Below are 17,957 nucleotides of genomic sequence, written 5' to 3' on the forward strand. Positions count from 1 at the left end.
ACAATTTACTTTCCTTATAGCTTGTGAAGAAGCTGAAAACAGAGACCTTGAGGAGCGACTGGAACGAGAAGTGCATCTTGCAAAAGAAGCTGCTGCTACTGCACAGAAGGAGTTGTCAAGTCTGAAAACTTCGAATGAAGGGTTTTGCACTCAGATTACTCAATTAAAGGTAAAGAAGCAGACTGACCTGACATACCCTTAATGCTCTAATTGAATGTCTTTTTGATTGGCATTACAATTCCTTTCTCCATATTTGTATTCATTGCACTACCCTAACTATTGTTGGCAATGTCTGCAAACTGTTTACGTCTTTAACGTAATGAATCTAGTTATGTTTAGAAGTAGGGAATAGAGTAATGAAAGCAATGGCTTGTCAACCTAACTGAAAATCAGTCTTGTTAAATAATAAATGTATAATACAGTATTTTCATTTTAAAAATAAAATAGTTGCTAAATTTGTATAGTAATACATAAAGATTTTTTATTTATTGCAATTCCCTTTACAGATTGACATGCGTAAAAAGTCACAAGCGGTAGATGAAATGCAGCAATGTATTGATGGGTTAAGGGAAGAAAAACAGCACTTAACAACCCTCAGGGATAACTTGGAGAAAACTGTTGAGGCAAAAGAAGAGACAATTGCAAAATTACATTTGCAAGCTTCAACACTGGAAAGAGAGATGGAAGAAGAGCGTGTCACTCTCAGATCGAGGATTGGGGATTTGGAAAATCATCTGAAGGAAACCCAAAAGGAACATGAACTGGAGAAGAAGAAGGTATGATACTTATTTATGAAGATTAAGATACTTGGAATTGTTAAAATTTGAAGGCTGATTTTTTGCTTATAGTGTTTATACTGTAGTTTGACTCTTTGGTACTATCATGTTGCATGTCAGTATTGTCTGATGCTTTATTTCATTAACTTTTTTTTTATAAATACTACAGTATGCTTGCACTTATAATTAGTGTGCACATATTTGCCTTTGCCAGTTACTGTATATATGGATTGCTTTTGGGAATTTTAGGTAGAGGAAATAGAAGAAAAGCTTTTATCACTGGAGGAAGAGAATCTCCACCTAAGCAAATCATACGAGAAACAGTTAGAAGAAAAGACATTAGCGGAGACCAAAACAAATGCAAAATTAGAGGAATTAAGTAAAAAATACATTGGATATGAAGACCAAGTGAAAAACTTACAGGTATTTTATTGTAATGGATATGGTTTTGAGTGCCAATTTTTTTTATTGTTTTTTCTGATTATGGTGTTTTTATCACGATTTTTTCATGTCTTTGCTGTGCATAATTTTAAATCAAGCATGTTGAAAGATCTTGAATGTAGTTATGGTTAAATTGTTCTTAAACTATACACTTCCCATTTTGAAAATAATACCTATTATCAAGACTTTCTCTGTATTTTTAATGATGAGGTGACTTCAAAAACTGGTTATTTGTTGCTTATTTCATGTTGCATTGAGGCAAATAGTCCACATAGTATAGATTATTTTTTAGTCTCTTTACAATGTAAGATTAGTATGATAATCAAAATAATTTAGAGAAATCTTTCATGTAAACTTGGTTTTGTTCTTGAAGGAATGGTTAGTTTTTGACAGTTTTTGTACTATTTCAAACTTTTGACTTTCAACTAAACTTTTATGTTATTAGTATGTTCATGATGAAATTAGGTATATATGCAAAATTTGATGTTGATTTTGGCCTTTTGTGTTGCAGACATCTCTCTTGGAGAAAACCAAGGAGTTTGACACCTTACAAGAGAAATATACTGCTGCCACCTCTACATTAGAAGGCTACCAAGAAGAAATGAAAGTTTTAGAAACTAGTGTTAAGAGATTCAAACGTGAGATTGAGGCTATGAATAAAACACTTGCCTCGAAGGATTCTTCACTGGATTCCCTTAACATGACTCTTGGAACCAAGAGTGAAGAAGTACAGTCATTATACAAGGTAAGACTCTATAAAGAGACATTGTTGGCCTTTGGAAAAGAAACTTTTTGTAGTTTAATGTTAAAGGTTTGTTGTTTGTACAGTGTTTGTTAGTTTCAAAACAAAATATTGATGTATGGTATTGTTTGTATGTGGTCCAGAGACAGGAAAATTGACTGAAGGTCAAAGATTGAGATTATTTAGGTATGTGGAGGAAAGGGTAGAGATGCTGTTCATTAAAATAGTAGTAGATATGGAAGAATAAGGACAAAGACCAGTTGGAAGGCCCATAAAATTGTGAAGGAAAGGTGTGGGTGAAAAATATGAGGAAATGAGAATTCAAAGAGAAAAGAACGGAAGAAAATAGAGCTCTTTTCACATATAACCTCATCAAATGAAAACCTGAAATGGGAATGGTGATGACTGACTGATTTCATTCCTACAATTTGTTTGGTAGTATGCATTATATTTATTTCATACCAAAGCTTAGCATATACCATATTTGCATCCCTATCTTCATCTCTGGTATGTTTATGCCACATAGTACTTCATTAAGTCTTTGCTCATCTAGTTAGGTGAAAAATAGCTTGTCCCAGTAAGTTTTAATATGTGAGGACAATTGGATATTTATTTTCTTTTTCTTATAGCAGAGGGGTTGAATCACTTCGCAAGGTATTTGTCAAGTTTGCCTGTGTAGATTTAAAACAGTTATAACATTTGCACAAGAGATTGCATATGCATGTAGTATTTGAAGAATACCTAATTTCCATTGTATAGCAAGGTTACCACAAGTTATATTTGTGGTTATTAGGTGGTAGCACTCAATCAGGCAAGTTTCTAAAGAGACATCTGTTTATAGTCTTAGGAAGAGAATGGAATATTAGTGTCTTGAAAACAAGATTATGGCTTTAAATCTGACTGTCAAAAACACTGATTTCTATGGTTAACTACACATTTTCATGGTTAAGTCTGAGAAGTACCAAGAGATCAAACAGAAACTAGAAGAAGGAGTTTTGAAAACATTCATTATTGAGACGTTTGCTAGATTTGTAACAGAATTGTTCCAAAACGTAATTTCAGTATATTGTAAACTAAGAGATTGTATGGAAAGATGGGTAATTTGATTTTGTAAGAAAGATTGAGTTAAAAAAAGTCTTTTGTCGTAGATCATGTGCTTCTGGTTAAGAGTGTGGAGGAGGTAGAGAATGTTGAGAAGAATCCTATGAATAAGGCTAAGGAATCTGCAATTTTAAACTTGACAACTGAATAAATCTTTGTTAGGTGTGCAGCAACTAAAAGGCCTCATTGTGATGGCCACTGATTCTGAAGTCTAAGTTCGCCATAAAAAGAGATGGTTGGTATAGCCAGTTTGTAAGTAGGAGGAATGAATTTTGAAAAAGTTAAAATACTAAAAAGGTCAGAACTAGAATGATGATGTGGTAAATGAAATCTGATGAAAGAGAACCTGAACTGCATGTTCTTATTCCACCTCTCTAGTAAGCTCTGCTTATAATTTTACTGCCACTGAAAATTGGGAAATGAAGTATGTAGTAATGAATCTGACAAAAGGAGTTTTGAGTATATTGTAGGTCTCTACTTTATTGGCTTTTTTATTTAAAAACCATCTGACTGACTTTTGATTGTGGTAAATTCTATTGGTAATTTTTTAGGTGAAACTTACCCTCTATTATTTAGCTTTACCTGCGACTACTTGGCCCGGGTTCGACAAATGTTTAAATTGAAACAATCGTTAACAAATGCTCCCAATACAGTACAGGCAGTCTCTGGTTATCGGCGGGCTTGGTTATTTGTAATGCGGTTTTACAGCGCTTGCCTGGTGATGAAAATCGGTGGTTTTTGGCGTCGTAGATAATCAGGTATTGGCACCAATACATAACTAACAGAGGCACCGATCTCTGGTTATCGGCACCAAAAATCGCCGATTTTTGCTTATAGGCAATTTTCGCTTATTGTCATGCCATCAGAACGGAACCCTCGCTGATAACCAGGGACTGCCTGTAGTTACTCTGTCTAAATTTTGGTTTGTTTTTCATGGTTATCGAATTGGATTATCTAGACTGTGGTTTGTTATTTCACTATGGATTCTTCTTCTCAATCTTCCTTATCAAAATCTGTTAGATTTTGTAAGGTAAGCGGTTGCAAGACCAGATTGGTTTCTTTGAAGTAAAATACACATGAATTATGCATTGATCTTCATGGGGTAACTTGTTATTAAGATACCTCTTTTGATCATTGCAGGGAAAGGTCTTTGCACGAGATAGAGAAGATGGTAAAGTATCTTATTAGAAGAGAGAAAGATAGACTTAGAAAGAGTGTAAAGAGAACATCTAGTCTTGCATCTAAGTCTTCCCTAGAAGTAACTTATGATCAGGAGATAGATAGGTCTATTGATTCTTCTTCTCTAGTAGATTTACATCCTTCCACACCCACTAAGTCAGCTCAGGGTAGTAGGTTAGATTCAGTGCAGTCTGATATTGATTCTGTAAAATCTAGGATTGAATTTTTATGTAACAACTTTAAATCTTTTGCATCTAATGTATCTAGCCAAGAACGATGTTACCCCTTCGCAAAATGGCTTCACTTACTAGGAGTAAAGATACTTCTGTACCTGGATGATTGGATTATTGTTGCAAAGTCCAGGGAGAAGTGCCTGAGGGTAAGAGAGCTAATTCTGGGCTTAGCGAAAACCCTAGGGGTACTGATAAACGTAACGAAGTCTTCTCTGGAACCATCTCAAAGAGTGACTTGCCTGGACATGGTGATTGATTCTGTTCTTTTCAAGGTTTTTCCAACACGTGCTCGATTAGACAAGCTCTTATCAATTGCAGGCAAATTTGTCTCCTCAGTAAGCATGCCAGCCAAATGCTGGCTGTCTCTGTTAGGTCACGTCTTCTCTAGAGAGGTTAGTCCCAGGTGCTCGACTATGGATGAGACAGTTTCAGTTGCACTTGAGAAGATACTGGCACAGAAAGTCTCAGCCAATCCATGAGTTAGTGCCCTGGAACCCAGATCTGCCCCCTTACTTTCGTTGGTGGATGTCCGAAGAAATACTGCCTGCAAGGAAGTCTCTAGTTCCCGAGCCCAGACCTCTCAATGTATTCAGAGGCTTCGGACAAGGGCTGGGATATAGTTACAGGGAATCAGGTCACTGCTGGAGTATGGTTACCAGTCGGAAGAAATCTGCGTATAAACTGCAAGGAATTGTTGGTTATCCTGAAGGGGCTGCAGAAGCTGGAAAGTGCAGTGACTAACAAAGTAATTTCTGTCTTCTAAGAAAACTCAGCATCTCTGTTGTATCTAAGAAGACAAGGGGGCACGAAGTCAGAAACATTAGTAGCCATCACAATGGATTTACTCCTCTGGATGGAGGAGAGGGACATTGTCCCAATGACTCAGTTTGTACCCAGTCAGTTGAATGTTCTGGCAGACATGCTAAGTCGTCCGGGAAAGGTAGTCTCCCATGAATGGACATTAAACCTGACTGTGTGCGAGGCAATTTGGAGAGAGTTTGGCCAACCTCCCATCAGTCTCTTTGTAACTAAGATGAATCATTGTCTCCATTTGTATGTCGCACCAGTTCTGGATCATCAAAGCCTGGGCATTAGATGTATGGCTTGAGACTGGGCAAACCTATTCGTGTATGCATTCCCTCCTTTTCCATTGTTGAAGGACGCTTTCAAGAAATTGAGGGAAGCACGGAACACCACCATGATTTTAATTGCACCTTGGTGGCCGAGGAGGCATTGGTTCACAGATCTTCTAGGAATGTCGATAGAAGTTCCCAGACAGTTACCTTTTTGGACAAATCTACTTCGACAGACAGGGACAAGGAGTCTGCACAGAAATATCGACATGCTTTGTCTAACTGCTTGGAAACTGTCGACAAGCTCCTCAGAGCTAGAGGCTTTCCAAAGTTGTTTAGGGACGCCGTCCTCGCTGCAAGGGGAAAGTTCCACTAATTTGTTATATCAGAAACAGTGGGAGCTGTATTGATCATGGTGCGAGTCCAGGAGCATTTCATGTCTGCACCAGCATTGATAATGTAATCAAGTTTCTGCGATTTCTTAAGATATGCTAAAGGTTTGCCTGTTGCCTCCATGCTGGCTTCTGTTTTTGGGCATACTAGATTGGATATTTCAAAGGATGTTGGCTAGTGAAGCTGTTTGCTCATTTCAACTGGAAATGCTGAAGATTCTTCAGAAACCTCTTATGGAACCTAGATGTTGTCTTATGACACCTTAGAGGCCTCCTTTTGAGCCCCTGAGAGAGGCTTCTCTCAAGGCACTCTTGGAAAACCCTCTTTCTAGTGGCCTTGGCTTCGGCCAAAAGAATAAGTGAATTACAAATTATATCATCGTTAGTAGGGTTTTTACTTACAGGAGCAGAATCTTTCCTGGCTTCCTTTCGTGCCAAGAATGATGTTAAGGCCAAAGCTCTTCCTAGAGTTTTCTCTATCCCTTTGCTAGAAACTCTAACTCCTGAGGGAGGAGAGCTGTTTTTATGCCCTGTTAGGGCTCTGAAGTATTATACGCCCCTCCTTAAACCTGTTAGGAAGCAGTGTAGGAACCTATTTTGTTCAGTCAGGAAGCCTGAGTTTCATATGTCTAAGAATGTCATGGCTTTCTTGATTAAGTCCTTAATTCTGGAGGCACATCATACAGTCCTTCCAGAGGTTTGTCCCCTTTTGAAGGTGAAACCACACAAAGTCAGAGCAACAGCTACATCTATTAGTTTCCACCAGCACTTCTCTCTAGACAGGCAGCACAGTGGAGGTGTAGCTCTGTATTTGCTTCCAACTACTTGAGGGACGTAGAGATCCAGCATGAAGACTGCCGTACACTAGCACCTCTGATTTCAGCAGGGGAGATTATCTCCTAGTCTTCCCTGTATGTGTTATGAACAGATAAAGGTTTTCTCTAGCTACCTCCTTCCTGGGTAAGGGAACTGTATATGATGAGTTCGAACATGGTAGTTTGTTTCTCTTTATTTATTTAGATCATTTTGTATACTGGCCTGATGCTGGGATGTGACTGTCCTGGCTCGAAAAAGAAGCAATTATCCTTCTTTTCTTGGCTCTAGAATCAGAAATGAAGTCCTTAATTCTCCAGGAGAAGCAGACAGCGATGACAACAATGATGATGATGATGAAGGAGGAGGAGAGCCATGTCTCCTCTTCTTATGAGCGTGACTGCACTTCTCTTCAGTGACAGAGTCAAGTCTCTCCATCACCGCCTGAACAGGAGAATCCGCAGTCAGAACAGCCAGTGACGTCATGGGGGGGCCTGGTTGTGACGTCACTATAGCAGATAGAGCATATCGTGACATCATAGAGGTTCCCTGTCGTGACGTCACTAGAGCAAGCGAATCATGTGAGGAGGCTGTTGGTAACCCTGCAGGAAGGACAAGAGTTGACTCACAATGATGCGAGGTTGGTACCATAGGTGTCCTGCTAGATGTCGCAGAACGTGACCCCATATACTGGAGACCTGGGGGAGTCGGAACAGCTATCGGGGTAGGAACTGGGATGCGGGAAGACATGAAGTAGGACAAAAGACCATTTAAGGTTGGTATGCCTGAGAGGCCTGATGATGCCCAAACCTTTGACATCTTCTGCACTCCCGAAACTGGAACAAAGGATAAAAATGGCGACCCCCCCCCGCCCTCCGCGAAGGGTGAGACGGGGCAACATTAGATATACAGTCTCCCACACCTGCTCCCAAAACTTCCAAAGACGAGTCAGTGGGAGAAAAGGAAGGGGAACAACCGTCAATTGAAGATGAAGCAATTAGAAGAGATCTAGTCAACGAAGAGGCAGAATCAAGAGGAGTTTGGCCCGTCAGTGAGGCAGAAGGGGTACCATCCAAAAATGGCTCTGTCGACTTCCTCTTATGCTGCTCCTTCTCAGCATTACATTCTGAACAAGGATTAACTTCACTACATACATTTGTTCTGCACCTACTGCAGTTGAATGGGTTCGGTACTCATGGAGGCTAGGAAACATGAACATGGATAACCTCCTGCACCAGGAGGCAGAACTGGAGCTTGCAGAAGGGTTTTGGGATTCCATGATGCCCACAACTCTTTCTCACAAACACGCAAACCTGTACACTAAAACACAGAAGAGAAAAACACAGGCAAAGAAAACACTGGCTTTAGGGAGGAGAGAAAGAACAAGACGTCCTGACTCTGAGGCGGTAGAAGAATAACTGAAGCGTCACGAGATCGAGCTTGGGTCGGTGGTGTCACCCACCTCGTTCATGACAGATGCCAGAAGCCACCAGTTCCTTGCGTGTACAAATATATATATATATATATATATATATATATATATATATATATATATATATTTATATTTATATTTATATTTATTTATATTTATATTTATATATATATATATATATATATATATATATATATATATATATATATATATATATATATATATATATATATATATATATTTATAAATATAAATATAAATATAGAAGAATAACTCAGGCGTCACGAGATCGAGCTTGGGTGGGGTGGTGTCACCCACCTTGTTCATGACAGATGCCAGAAGCCACCAGTTCCTTGTATACAAATATATTATATATATATATATATTTATATATTTATATTTATATATTTAAATTTATATTTATATTTATATTTATATTTATATTTATATTTTACTGGTTTCCAGCTGGCACCAGAAGATTTATCCTAATGTTAAGACCCAGGTTTGTTCTGTGTATGAACAAATATTAAGTAAGACCTATCACTATATTGATTAAGAACTAACCCTCTGGATTAAACTGTTATGTAATAATAATACTTATATACAGTCTTTTTTTTTTAGGATACAACATTTTTTATCTATACTGTGATTTTGTGTGAATGGAAGTTTCATTTTTATGAAATATTTGATAATTTCATCACCCTTTTAAGTGAACATTCAATTACTTCTCACAGACACTAGAGGAAAAGCAAGCTGCTTTACTTGCAAGTGAATGTCGTGTTCAGAACCTAGAAGAAGTTGAAGAAAAGCTCATCAAGGAAAAAGACCAGCTTACTGTCTCTTTATCAAGCCTCCAAGATGAGTTAGGCGAAGTCAAGTCCCAGTTTTCTAGGTACAGTAGCATTTTACTTTTATGTAGTATGCTAAATGTCCCAATATCCAGTTTTTGCTATTGAATACTTATGTTTGTATCCTTACTTAGGATTGGTATATCATATATAGATATTGCTATTAATGGTACAGCTATAAAAAAATAATTTTAAATTAACTTTTTTTTTTAAGAATGGAGACTACTTTCAATGAAGAGAAGAGTGCAGAAATTACTCGTGTAAAATCAACACTAGAGAGTGACATGGACGAGTTAAAGTCTCTGAACCAGGTGTTGCAGGAGGAAGCTGACTCCTGGAAGAGCAAGTTCCAATATCTTGAGAAAATGATCGAACCTTTCAGAGTAAGTTCGTACCAAATTATAGTATGGTGAAGATATCTTTGTTAGCATATTGTCAACAAATCACATTTCAAATTCAGTTTAGTCTGAAGTTTAAGATAAAATTAATTTGCAGGAACAACTTGATTCTTATGAAGTTGAAAAGGCTAGTCTTTTGTCAAGAAGTTCTGCAGCCAAGGAAGAAATTGATAAGCTAAGTAAGCAGTATGCTACTTTACTAGGCCATCAGAATCATAAGCAGAAAATCCAGCATGTTTTGAAATTGAAAACTGAAAATAATGAGTTGAGAGAGGTAAGTACATATCTTTTACTCTTGTATAAAGTATATTGAAGTTTATTAGGATAAGTAAGATTTACTTTAAATTCTAAAATAAAATTTTTGAACAAAAGGCACTTGGCATGCACTAAACTAAATTTCAGTGTGATTCACAGCAGTTTTTATAGCAGTAAAAATTTTTTTAATAATTAAGGAGTTGCAAAATTAAAGATTTTGAAAATTAATTACTCTTGTTTACATTAAGAAGTTAAATTTTATTCCAAATGAAAGTTTATCAAAAGATACTCATGAAGTAAACAGAAACAGTTTTGAAAATAAATTTATTCCAAATGAAAGTTTATCAGAAGATAATTATTATGAAGTAAACAGAAAGTTTTGAAAAAAAAAATTACAAAAGTTACAATATTTTAAAGAGGCATGTAAAATTTTGCAAACTGAATTGACAATTTGTTTATTTTTGATGTTAGACAGTTAGGTTTTTCAGTGAAAATGTATTAAAAGGCTCTTTGCCATAAGCCAAATCTAACTTTGGTTTGATGAAAACATTTTTTATGATTATTACAAGAAATATTTCAGAACAGATTTTTTAAAATTTGAAAAGTTACTATGTTATTGTCAGTGATAGGAATCTAATTCTTTTGTTTCAAATGATGGCTTATAATGCAGTAAACAGAAATAAATTGAAAAATATTGTGGAAAATTAAAGACATTTTAAAAATGCATCAAAAGTTTTGCAAACTTTGAACAGCAATAACTTTGTAATTGGAGAAAAAGACTGAATAGCAAAATATGCTTTATTTTCTTTCTGTTATATATAAATTTCTTACAAAAATTATGTACACAGTGCCATTCTATTTGTTTGAAAAGTGTATATAACAGATAATCCACAAATTTCATTAATTGGTCTCTTTCCTATTATCAATAGGAATGTGATGATTTGTTGATTTCAATAGCTTTGTTATTATTTTTTATGTTAAACTAATTCTTTTTTCAAACAATTGCTTACTAAAAGATGCTTATCATACAATAAATAGAAAAATAGTTTTGAAAAAATACTGTGGCATGCATCATGCATTAAAATTAACATTGGTGTAATGGAAACTTTCATTTTTATGAAAACATGATGGGTGACAGCTATTAGTTAATACATACCAGTATTATTAGTACATTGCTAATAAACATTAATTTATCACTCAATAGTCACTACTGAAGTAACTCATGTGCTCACCAATGCAGAAGTTTTTCATTTTTTTGTATTGTATGGGTTTTCTGTAATCAACACACACTTCCATCTTTTTCTCTGCCTTTGAAATAAATTCCATCTTTTTCTTTGCACTCTGAATAGCTATAGGCACATGAGTACAGTGCCTTATGAGCTATTGGCTAGCCTCTCAATACCCTCTTGCAACTTTCGCCCTCACACCCTTGTTGAGAGAGGTGCCATTTTGCTTTGTTTTACTGCCAAGATTTACACATGCATGTGGGTCAGTCTTTAATCCCCTGTGAATTTATTTTTTTGGGGGCGGGAAATTTTTTTTATCTTAGCCAAGTTGATATTTTGAAGTGAACAGATTTCAGCATGTTAGAGTAAAGGTTAAAATAGTGATATGTACAAAGAAAAAACAGAAACTACTTGGGGTAGCATGCTGATTTGTTTTGCTTCTGAGTGCCTCAGAGATATTAAAAAAGAATATGCATTGAAACACAACTCTGTAATGTGCTCTGACAGCTTACCTGAGCAACATACTGTAGACATCACTAAAGGTTCATTTAGCGGCATTGCTGTCTGCCTTTTCATCTGTTCCCTTTGGTCCCTACCTGCATAGGATATTTTCACTTCTCATGGTCTTATGGAATGTGAAAATTTTGAATGCAATATGTTGGATTAAACTAATTTTAAAGTAGTGGTTATTATAATTATTATTATTACTGTATTATTATTTTCTAAATTGATAATTGTATATTAGTGAGGAAATGTAGTTGGAGGAGATAAGATACATGCTGTATTGGGATATTACACTTAAATATAAGTATACATGCCAGCCCATGTTAGATAAATTGATAATGGCCATATCTGGAGGGGCATATTTTTGGATTTTATCTAATCTGTTTATGGTAGAGCAAACCACATTTTAGAAAAAGTATGTAGGCCATTATTATTCTTGTTAATACTGTTGTTGGCATCATTTGGCTACCTTTTGCAGATTTGAAAAAATCTCTTGCTCCCATTGCAAATTATTATCTCTTGTACTACGAAATTAGGTTTTCTGTAGCATTATAATGTTATAAGGTAGATGATCCAAACCACAGGGATAAGATACTTAAGGGGGTTGTCTTATATTGTATTTGAAAATGCTGTTAGGGGATTTGTTTGTTGCTTGTTTACCACATAATTGAAATATTTCAATTTTATTTTTGTTAGTGGTTTTTTGTACTGAAAAATTTTCCATTTTTTAGCAAATTTACTGCAGTAGTGTAACCATACTAAGCATAAAATTTGACAGCATTCAAAGTTATGGATTGAGCTATCATATTCCAATTCAGTTGTTTTTAGGGGGTTAATTTTGTTTTTTTGCAGGATGTATACAAATTGCGTCAAGAGACTGAGCGCCAAAGAAAGACAATCAGGCGGTTGGAAGAAAAAATGCTCAAAATAAGTGGATCAACTACCCGTCTTAACGAAACTGTACGCTCAATGGACAAAGAAAACTCATTTTATGGAGGGATGGGTAGTCAGGTTCAGTCATCAACACCCCTGAAACCAAGTAACAAGCCTCATAGAATTTAGTTTTTGGTTAGGCTGTTTAGGATTTTAGGATTTAATATGCCATATATTTGTTCTTGCCTTAGTTTTATTTAAGGATATTTATTAATTTTTATGAAGCCTTGACACGATCTTAAAATGTTAATGAAACTAATTCCATAGTCTGCAAGATGAATTACCATTCTGTTGAAGTATTTTAAAATATGTCTTAGTGTACTTTTTAAACTTTTAGGCCAAAATTTAACTGGTCAGCTTTGATATAAATCTCAGACCTGCTCATGCATATCTTAATTTTTAAGATGAATTTACCTGGAGTAACTTAATATGTAGCAAATTTATAAGTGAACTTATCCTGCTTCTTTTCCCTCATAATGTGTAACATCTTATCATTTGTAAATAATCTCATAAATACTTGTCATACCATTGGTGTTTTCATCATTTTTAAAGCGTGTTTTTAATGTACTGAACCCCATGTACCCAAATATATTTTAGTAGATACATGAGAATTGTCATTTTAGCTTGTGCTAAAAAAACCTAATTATTTTGTATTATAGCTGTCCTTTCTCCTAATGATATTGCACATCACTGAATAGATGGAAATGGGATGACAGTTTGCTTGTATACAGTGGATCCCCACTTACTCATGGTTCAGTAATCGTGGCCTCAGTTATTCACGGATTTTTCTGTGGAATGTATTTTTCAATAAGTCAGTAATTCTCAGATTTATTTGTAGAGCTGTATTCACTAATTACAGTATTTTCAGGTTATTTTCATAACTGAATACATTTTTTATGATAAGTGATATACTAATTTTCAAACATTAATATTAAGCTTAATAAGACTAAATAATAATAATGCTGTATCTGTAATAATGCAGATGATAATAAGTTCTAATTTTCAAATGATAATAAGATTAAATAATAATAAAAATACTGTACCTGCAATAATAATAATAAGATTAAATAATAATAAGACTAAGCAATAACTTAGAGAGAGAAAGAGACTTATGTGGAAAAAAACAGCTTTTTAAGCTTTGGCTGGTAATAAACTGGTTTTATCCTCTCCATATGTATAAGAGGGACCTCTCTATCTTGAACTACCTCTTTACAGTGAACTCTCCCGGTTAGCTAAACTTGTTTTCTCACCTCGGTACAACTACGTGCTCAGAAATGATACGTACTGAAATGATAGAATGATATTGAAATATTAAAATATAAAAGTGATGTTGAAATATTAAAATTATATTAAAGTATTTTAGGATAATAGTTTAAGGTAAATTTGGTGTTTGAACTATTAAAATAGGCAGTTATAAGCATTTTAAGTGGGGTCTTTGGTGCTTGAACTGTTAAAATAGGCAGTTATAAGCATTTTTAGAGGGTGATTCCAATATATTACAGAATTTTGGTACTTGCGGGTGGTTGTGGTACCCAACCCCTGTGAACATGGGCGTCTGCTGTACTGGAAACAGAATCTGGAAGGAACTGAAAAGGTTCCTTGCACAGCACAACATTTCCAGACTTCAGTTGGAGCATATAATGGGACTGTTACAGTTCACATCTGTGGTAGGCCTGATCCTCAGATTACAACTAAAAAATGTAGACATTCTGACTCGCATGCAAGAAAAAAGATTCGTGATTGACTTCATCAAAGGAGTCAAAAAGTTGGGGAAATACTCCAGCAGTGGACTTTGAAGGGGTTTCTGGCAAAACAGGTCTCCTTGAATCCTTGTCTGTACAAGTGATATTACACACATTCCTCCTTGACAGGTTGGGGAGGCCATTGAGAGGATCGTCAAGTAGCAGGGAGGTGGCCATCTGCTCAGAGGAAGTGTCGTATCAACTTTCTGGAGCTAATGGTTGTCTTCCTATCTCAGAAAACTGAAACCTCCAAAAAGGGACACATTTTGTTGGTCCTAGATAACAGGACTGCAATGTCCGGCATTAAGAGGTTGGGCTTGTGTTCATCTCTTCTAAATGCAGTTTTGCTATCCATCCTTCAGTTGGCATAAGCAAAGAAGTGGCACTAGTCTGCAATTCACCTCGCACGGTCTTTCAGTGTAACAGCAGACTCTCTATCAGAGGATACAACAGCCTCAACTGAGTGAATATTAGACAAACTCCTTTCAGTTAATTGCCAACATGCTTCCATATCCGGAAGTTGACCTGTTTGCTGCACGTAAGAACCATCAACTTCCAGTGTGTCTCTGAACCTGGACAATTAAGCAATAGCAAGAGATGCATTCCTACAAGCCTGGAACAAATGGAGGACGGTATACCTTTTCCTCCATTGTCCCAGATTTCGAAGGCATTAGTTCCTATTGCTTCAACAATGGGCAAAAAACTCAATTCCATTATCATCTGCTGCTCTATCCCAGACAGTAGGGAGGAAATCGTCTACATGTCCTCCTTGCTGAGCCGAGACCTTCATGTGTGGATTTTAAAATCTTGTCTACTGTGAAAATTACCCACTTAACATTACTAGGTACCCAGTGCAGAAACTATGGACATCATCTCTTTGAAAATAGTAGTCTGTGTGGAAAGTTATGGTTAGGTTATATCCATGCTAAGAGCCCAGTTGAGATCTCTGTTGAAATACTAATACATTTTCTTATATATCTTTTTGAAAACAAGTGCCTTGCTGTTATAGCAATCATGGCAGCATTGTCGGAACCATTATTTTATGGATTCGGAATTGATTCAACATAAAAATTGTAACTTCCCTTCTCTGGTCTTTTGTATTGCAATGACCTGCTCCCGCAAAGCTTCCCATTCCCAGGTCCCTGAATAGAGTTCTTAGGCTTCTGTCAACCCCTCAATTCATTGGGTCCAATACAATTACAACATATCTTGACTGCTTTTGCATCAGCTCACATTAGTGAACTGGGCTCTCTTAGACGGGGCAACGCAATATTACTCATACAGCTAACCGCCAATTATTACTGTCTCGGGGTCCATCATTCCTGGCCAAGAATGAGAATCCTTTAAAGAGAAAAAATACTGTTCTAATAAGGAAACTCAATTTGTCAAATAAAACTTACGCCCGGTTCAAGCACTTAAGTTTACCTAGAGGTCACAGCAAACATCCCAGAAGGTCTGATTTTCCTACACTCTAGCACAACAAACCACTCAATCCTAAGTCGTATGACATTCAAAAGGTAAGTACATTGTTAGTTTTATTTGGAAGCGTTTCTTTTGAAGAAATCTTTGGGTGTATGGGATGGTCATCAGGAACAATATTCCTAAAAACATTATTGCCATGAGCTTGAACAAATTCAACTAAATTGTGTATCAGTAGGTGGTATAGTAAGTCCTGACCCCATAGGCACTACAGCGGAAAACCAGGGGTCTTCTTGATGTGGTGGGTATGCTAAAATGTCTCTGGGAAAGGTGCAATAATACTGCGACCAAACCCAGCATATTTAGGTAAGTCTCTCTAGAACTACAGTACATCTTAATATATGTAAGTTCGTGTTATAATTGTAAGTTCGTGTTTAGTTTCACGTTCTTTGGTACCAAACCCTATGGGTATCTGGAATAAAGAATATGGTTTGTGACTTGTGGCTTAACCTTGGTCCAAAAATTTTATATGGGTTGTTGGGATTGAATTTTAAGAGCTTAGCCATTTCATCACCTGTCAATTTCTTTGGTAAGCTCCTTTGAGGACGAACAGTGGCTACGCTATCAAAAAACAGGTTTTGATGTAGGAAAAACCTATTTTTGGTAGCTGCTGTGAGTCCTCAAACCCACCCACTTTTCCTGATTAAAAGGCATGGGATATGGGCAAATACTTATCCTGCATAGACATAAAATAGAATAATGAGAATAGGTCTGGCGCTTGCTTGACGCAATGATCTGTGCACAGCGTTTTGTTGCCACATCTATAGGTTAAGAATAGGAATTGAACCTAGGCAGCCAGTGTAGACAAGAGAAAGAGCCCTCTTGTCTTGAGTCCTATACTCTGTCAGTGTCAACGTGCACTATACTGGCCAAGACCAACTAGAAAAGAAGTCTATGAAACTATTTGGTCTATCTTATTGAGCTCCTCTAGGGACCATGAGGGTAACTCCTTTGAGGACTCATAGTGGCTACCAAAAATAGGTTTTGCCTGCATCAAAACCTTTTTTTTATATATATTTTTTACTTTGGGGAATTTTGTTTTTTTATTTATTTTTTGGAAGGATGGAGACATTAACTGACGGGTATTTACTCCATGCCAGAGGTTGCCACTTCCATCCATCTTTTTTTTATTTCGAAAGATTTGATTTGATTTTATTTTTTTGGAAGGATGGACGCATTAACTTAAGGTGTAAGAGCTCGATGCCGTCTCTTCCAAACACATGTGTGTTTGTGTGTTCGTCAATCGTCATCCATTGGAGAGGACGAGACAAAACGAGCATATCGTTTTCTTTCTCTGACGAAACACGATTTCAACCATACAATATTTCTGTCTGTTTCTCCCTAACCATTGTTGTCTCGATTTGTGTACAATCACCATTACTTGCATTGCCATGCAAGCATTCTAATCATGTACTCATAATGTTCCATTGAATCTTCTGTACCAAACTGTATGTATGTTTCTGTTTGTGAAGACGCCAAACGTCTCGCCATTTCACATATATTATGCTACTGCATTGTATTCATTAATCTGTCTTGAATCTCATGCAATTGGCCATATGTAGAATTTCCTGGCCTTTCCATTGATATATGTTTCATCACTGTATGTTAATCATGTCTCTCAATATCGCCATCTGTATGTCTGCCGACAAACACAGATGCCCGAATCTGTACCTCTGTTTTTACCTGTCTGTGTGTAGATGCTACCTTACCGCTCGCACACGTCAATAATTTCTTCGAAGATTCTGTACATTTATCTCAGTAAGGAACTACCAATAAACCAGTTAACACCCAGCCAGTATGTCACTCAATCCCCAGCCCTTACACTGGTGACCCCGGAGTGACCTGAAGGACTCGGCCGACCCAAGATGACAACCCACGCGCCGACAGACCCTTCGCCGCCTCGCTGCTTCCTGCCATTCCCGAGTTCTCAGTAGAAGTCCGACCCTCCGAAATGACTCACCCCAACACCGGAGCCCTGGATGCCTCCTCCAGGAAACCTGAAGCTGCCCCCGCGCTCGTACTGGACGAGCTGACCAACGAAGGACCAGCTAACGTCGTCCTTCAGCCTGTTGCCGCCCCTCTCGAGCTAGCTACCAAGGATCAGCCGCCGTCATCCTTCAGCCCTCGAGCCGGCCACCGAAGGATCATCCGACGTCACCCTTCAACCAGCTCCCGTCCTCCTCGAGCTCATGCCGGCTGGTGCCACCCTTCAGCCTCCTACCCGCCCCTAGCCCAAGCCCTTAGAGCCAACTACAATTGTTGGCAAGACAATATCCGCATCGATGCCTCGCTTGAGGGGGGAAAGTATTGTAAGAGCCTGACGCCGTTTCTTCCAAACACAACCACACAGCACCCTCCACCTGAGATACGCTGATTAATCAGACGTTACC

General features: G+C 37.2%; 1 protein-coding gene across 1 annotated transcript in view; it reads left to right on the forward strand.

The window, feature by feature from the left end:
* The window catches only part of LOC136847421 (hyaluronan mediated motility receptor-like), a 40,153-nt gene extending 27,204 nt beyond the window's left edge, over positions 1-12,949 (forward strand). The window contains 8 exon segments of the mRNA XM_067119092.1: positions 21-169; positions 507-776; positions 1,026-1,199; positions 1,729-1,962; positions 8,917-9,074; positions 9,245-9,413; positions 9,526-9,702; positions 12,266-12,949. Coding sequence (XP_066975193.1) covers positions 21-169; positions 507-776; positions 1,026-1,199; positions 1,729-1,962; positions 8,917-9,074; positions 9,245-9,413; positions 9,526-9,702; positions 12,266-12,475 — 1,541 coding nt within the window. The 3' untranslated portion in view covers positions 12,476-12,949.
* Positions 12,950-17,957: the final 5,008 nt, after the last annotated feature.

The sequence above is a fragment of the Macrobrachium rosenbergii genome, chromosome 16 (genome assembly GCF_040412425.1).
Source record: "Macrobrachium rosenbergii isolate ZJJX-2024 chromosome 16, ASM4041242v1, whole genome shotgun sequence".
In the NCBI taxonomy this organism is placed as follows: Eukaryota; Metazoa; Arthropoda; class Malacostraca; order Decapoda; family Palaemonidae; genus Macrobrachium; species Macrobrachium rosenbergii.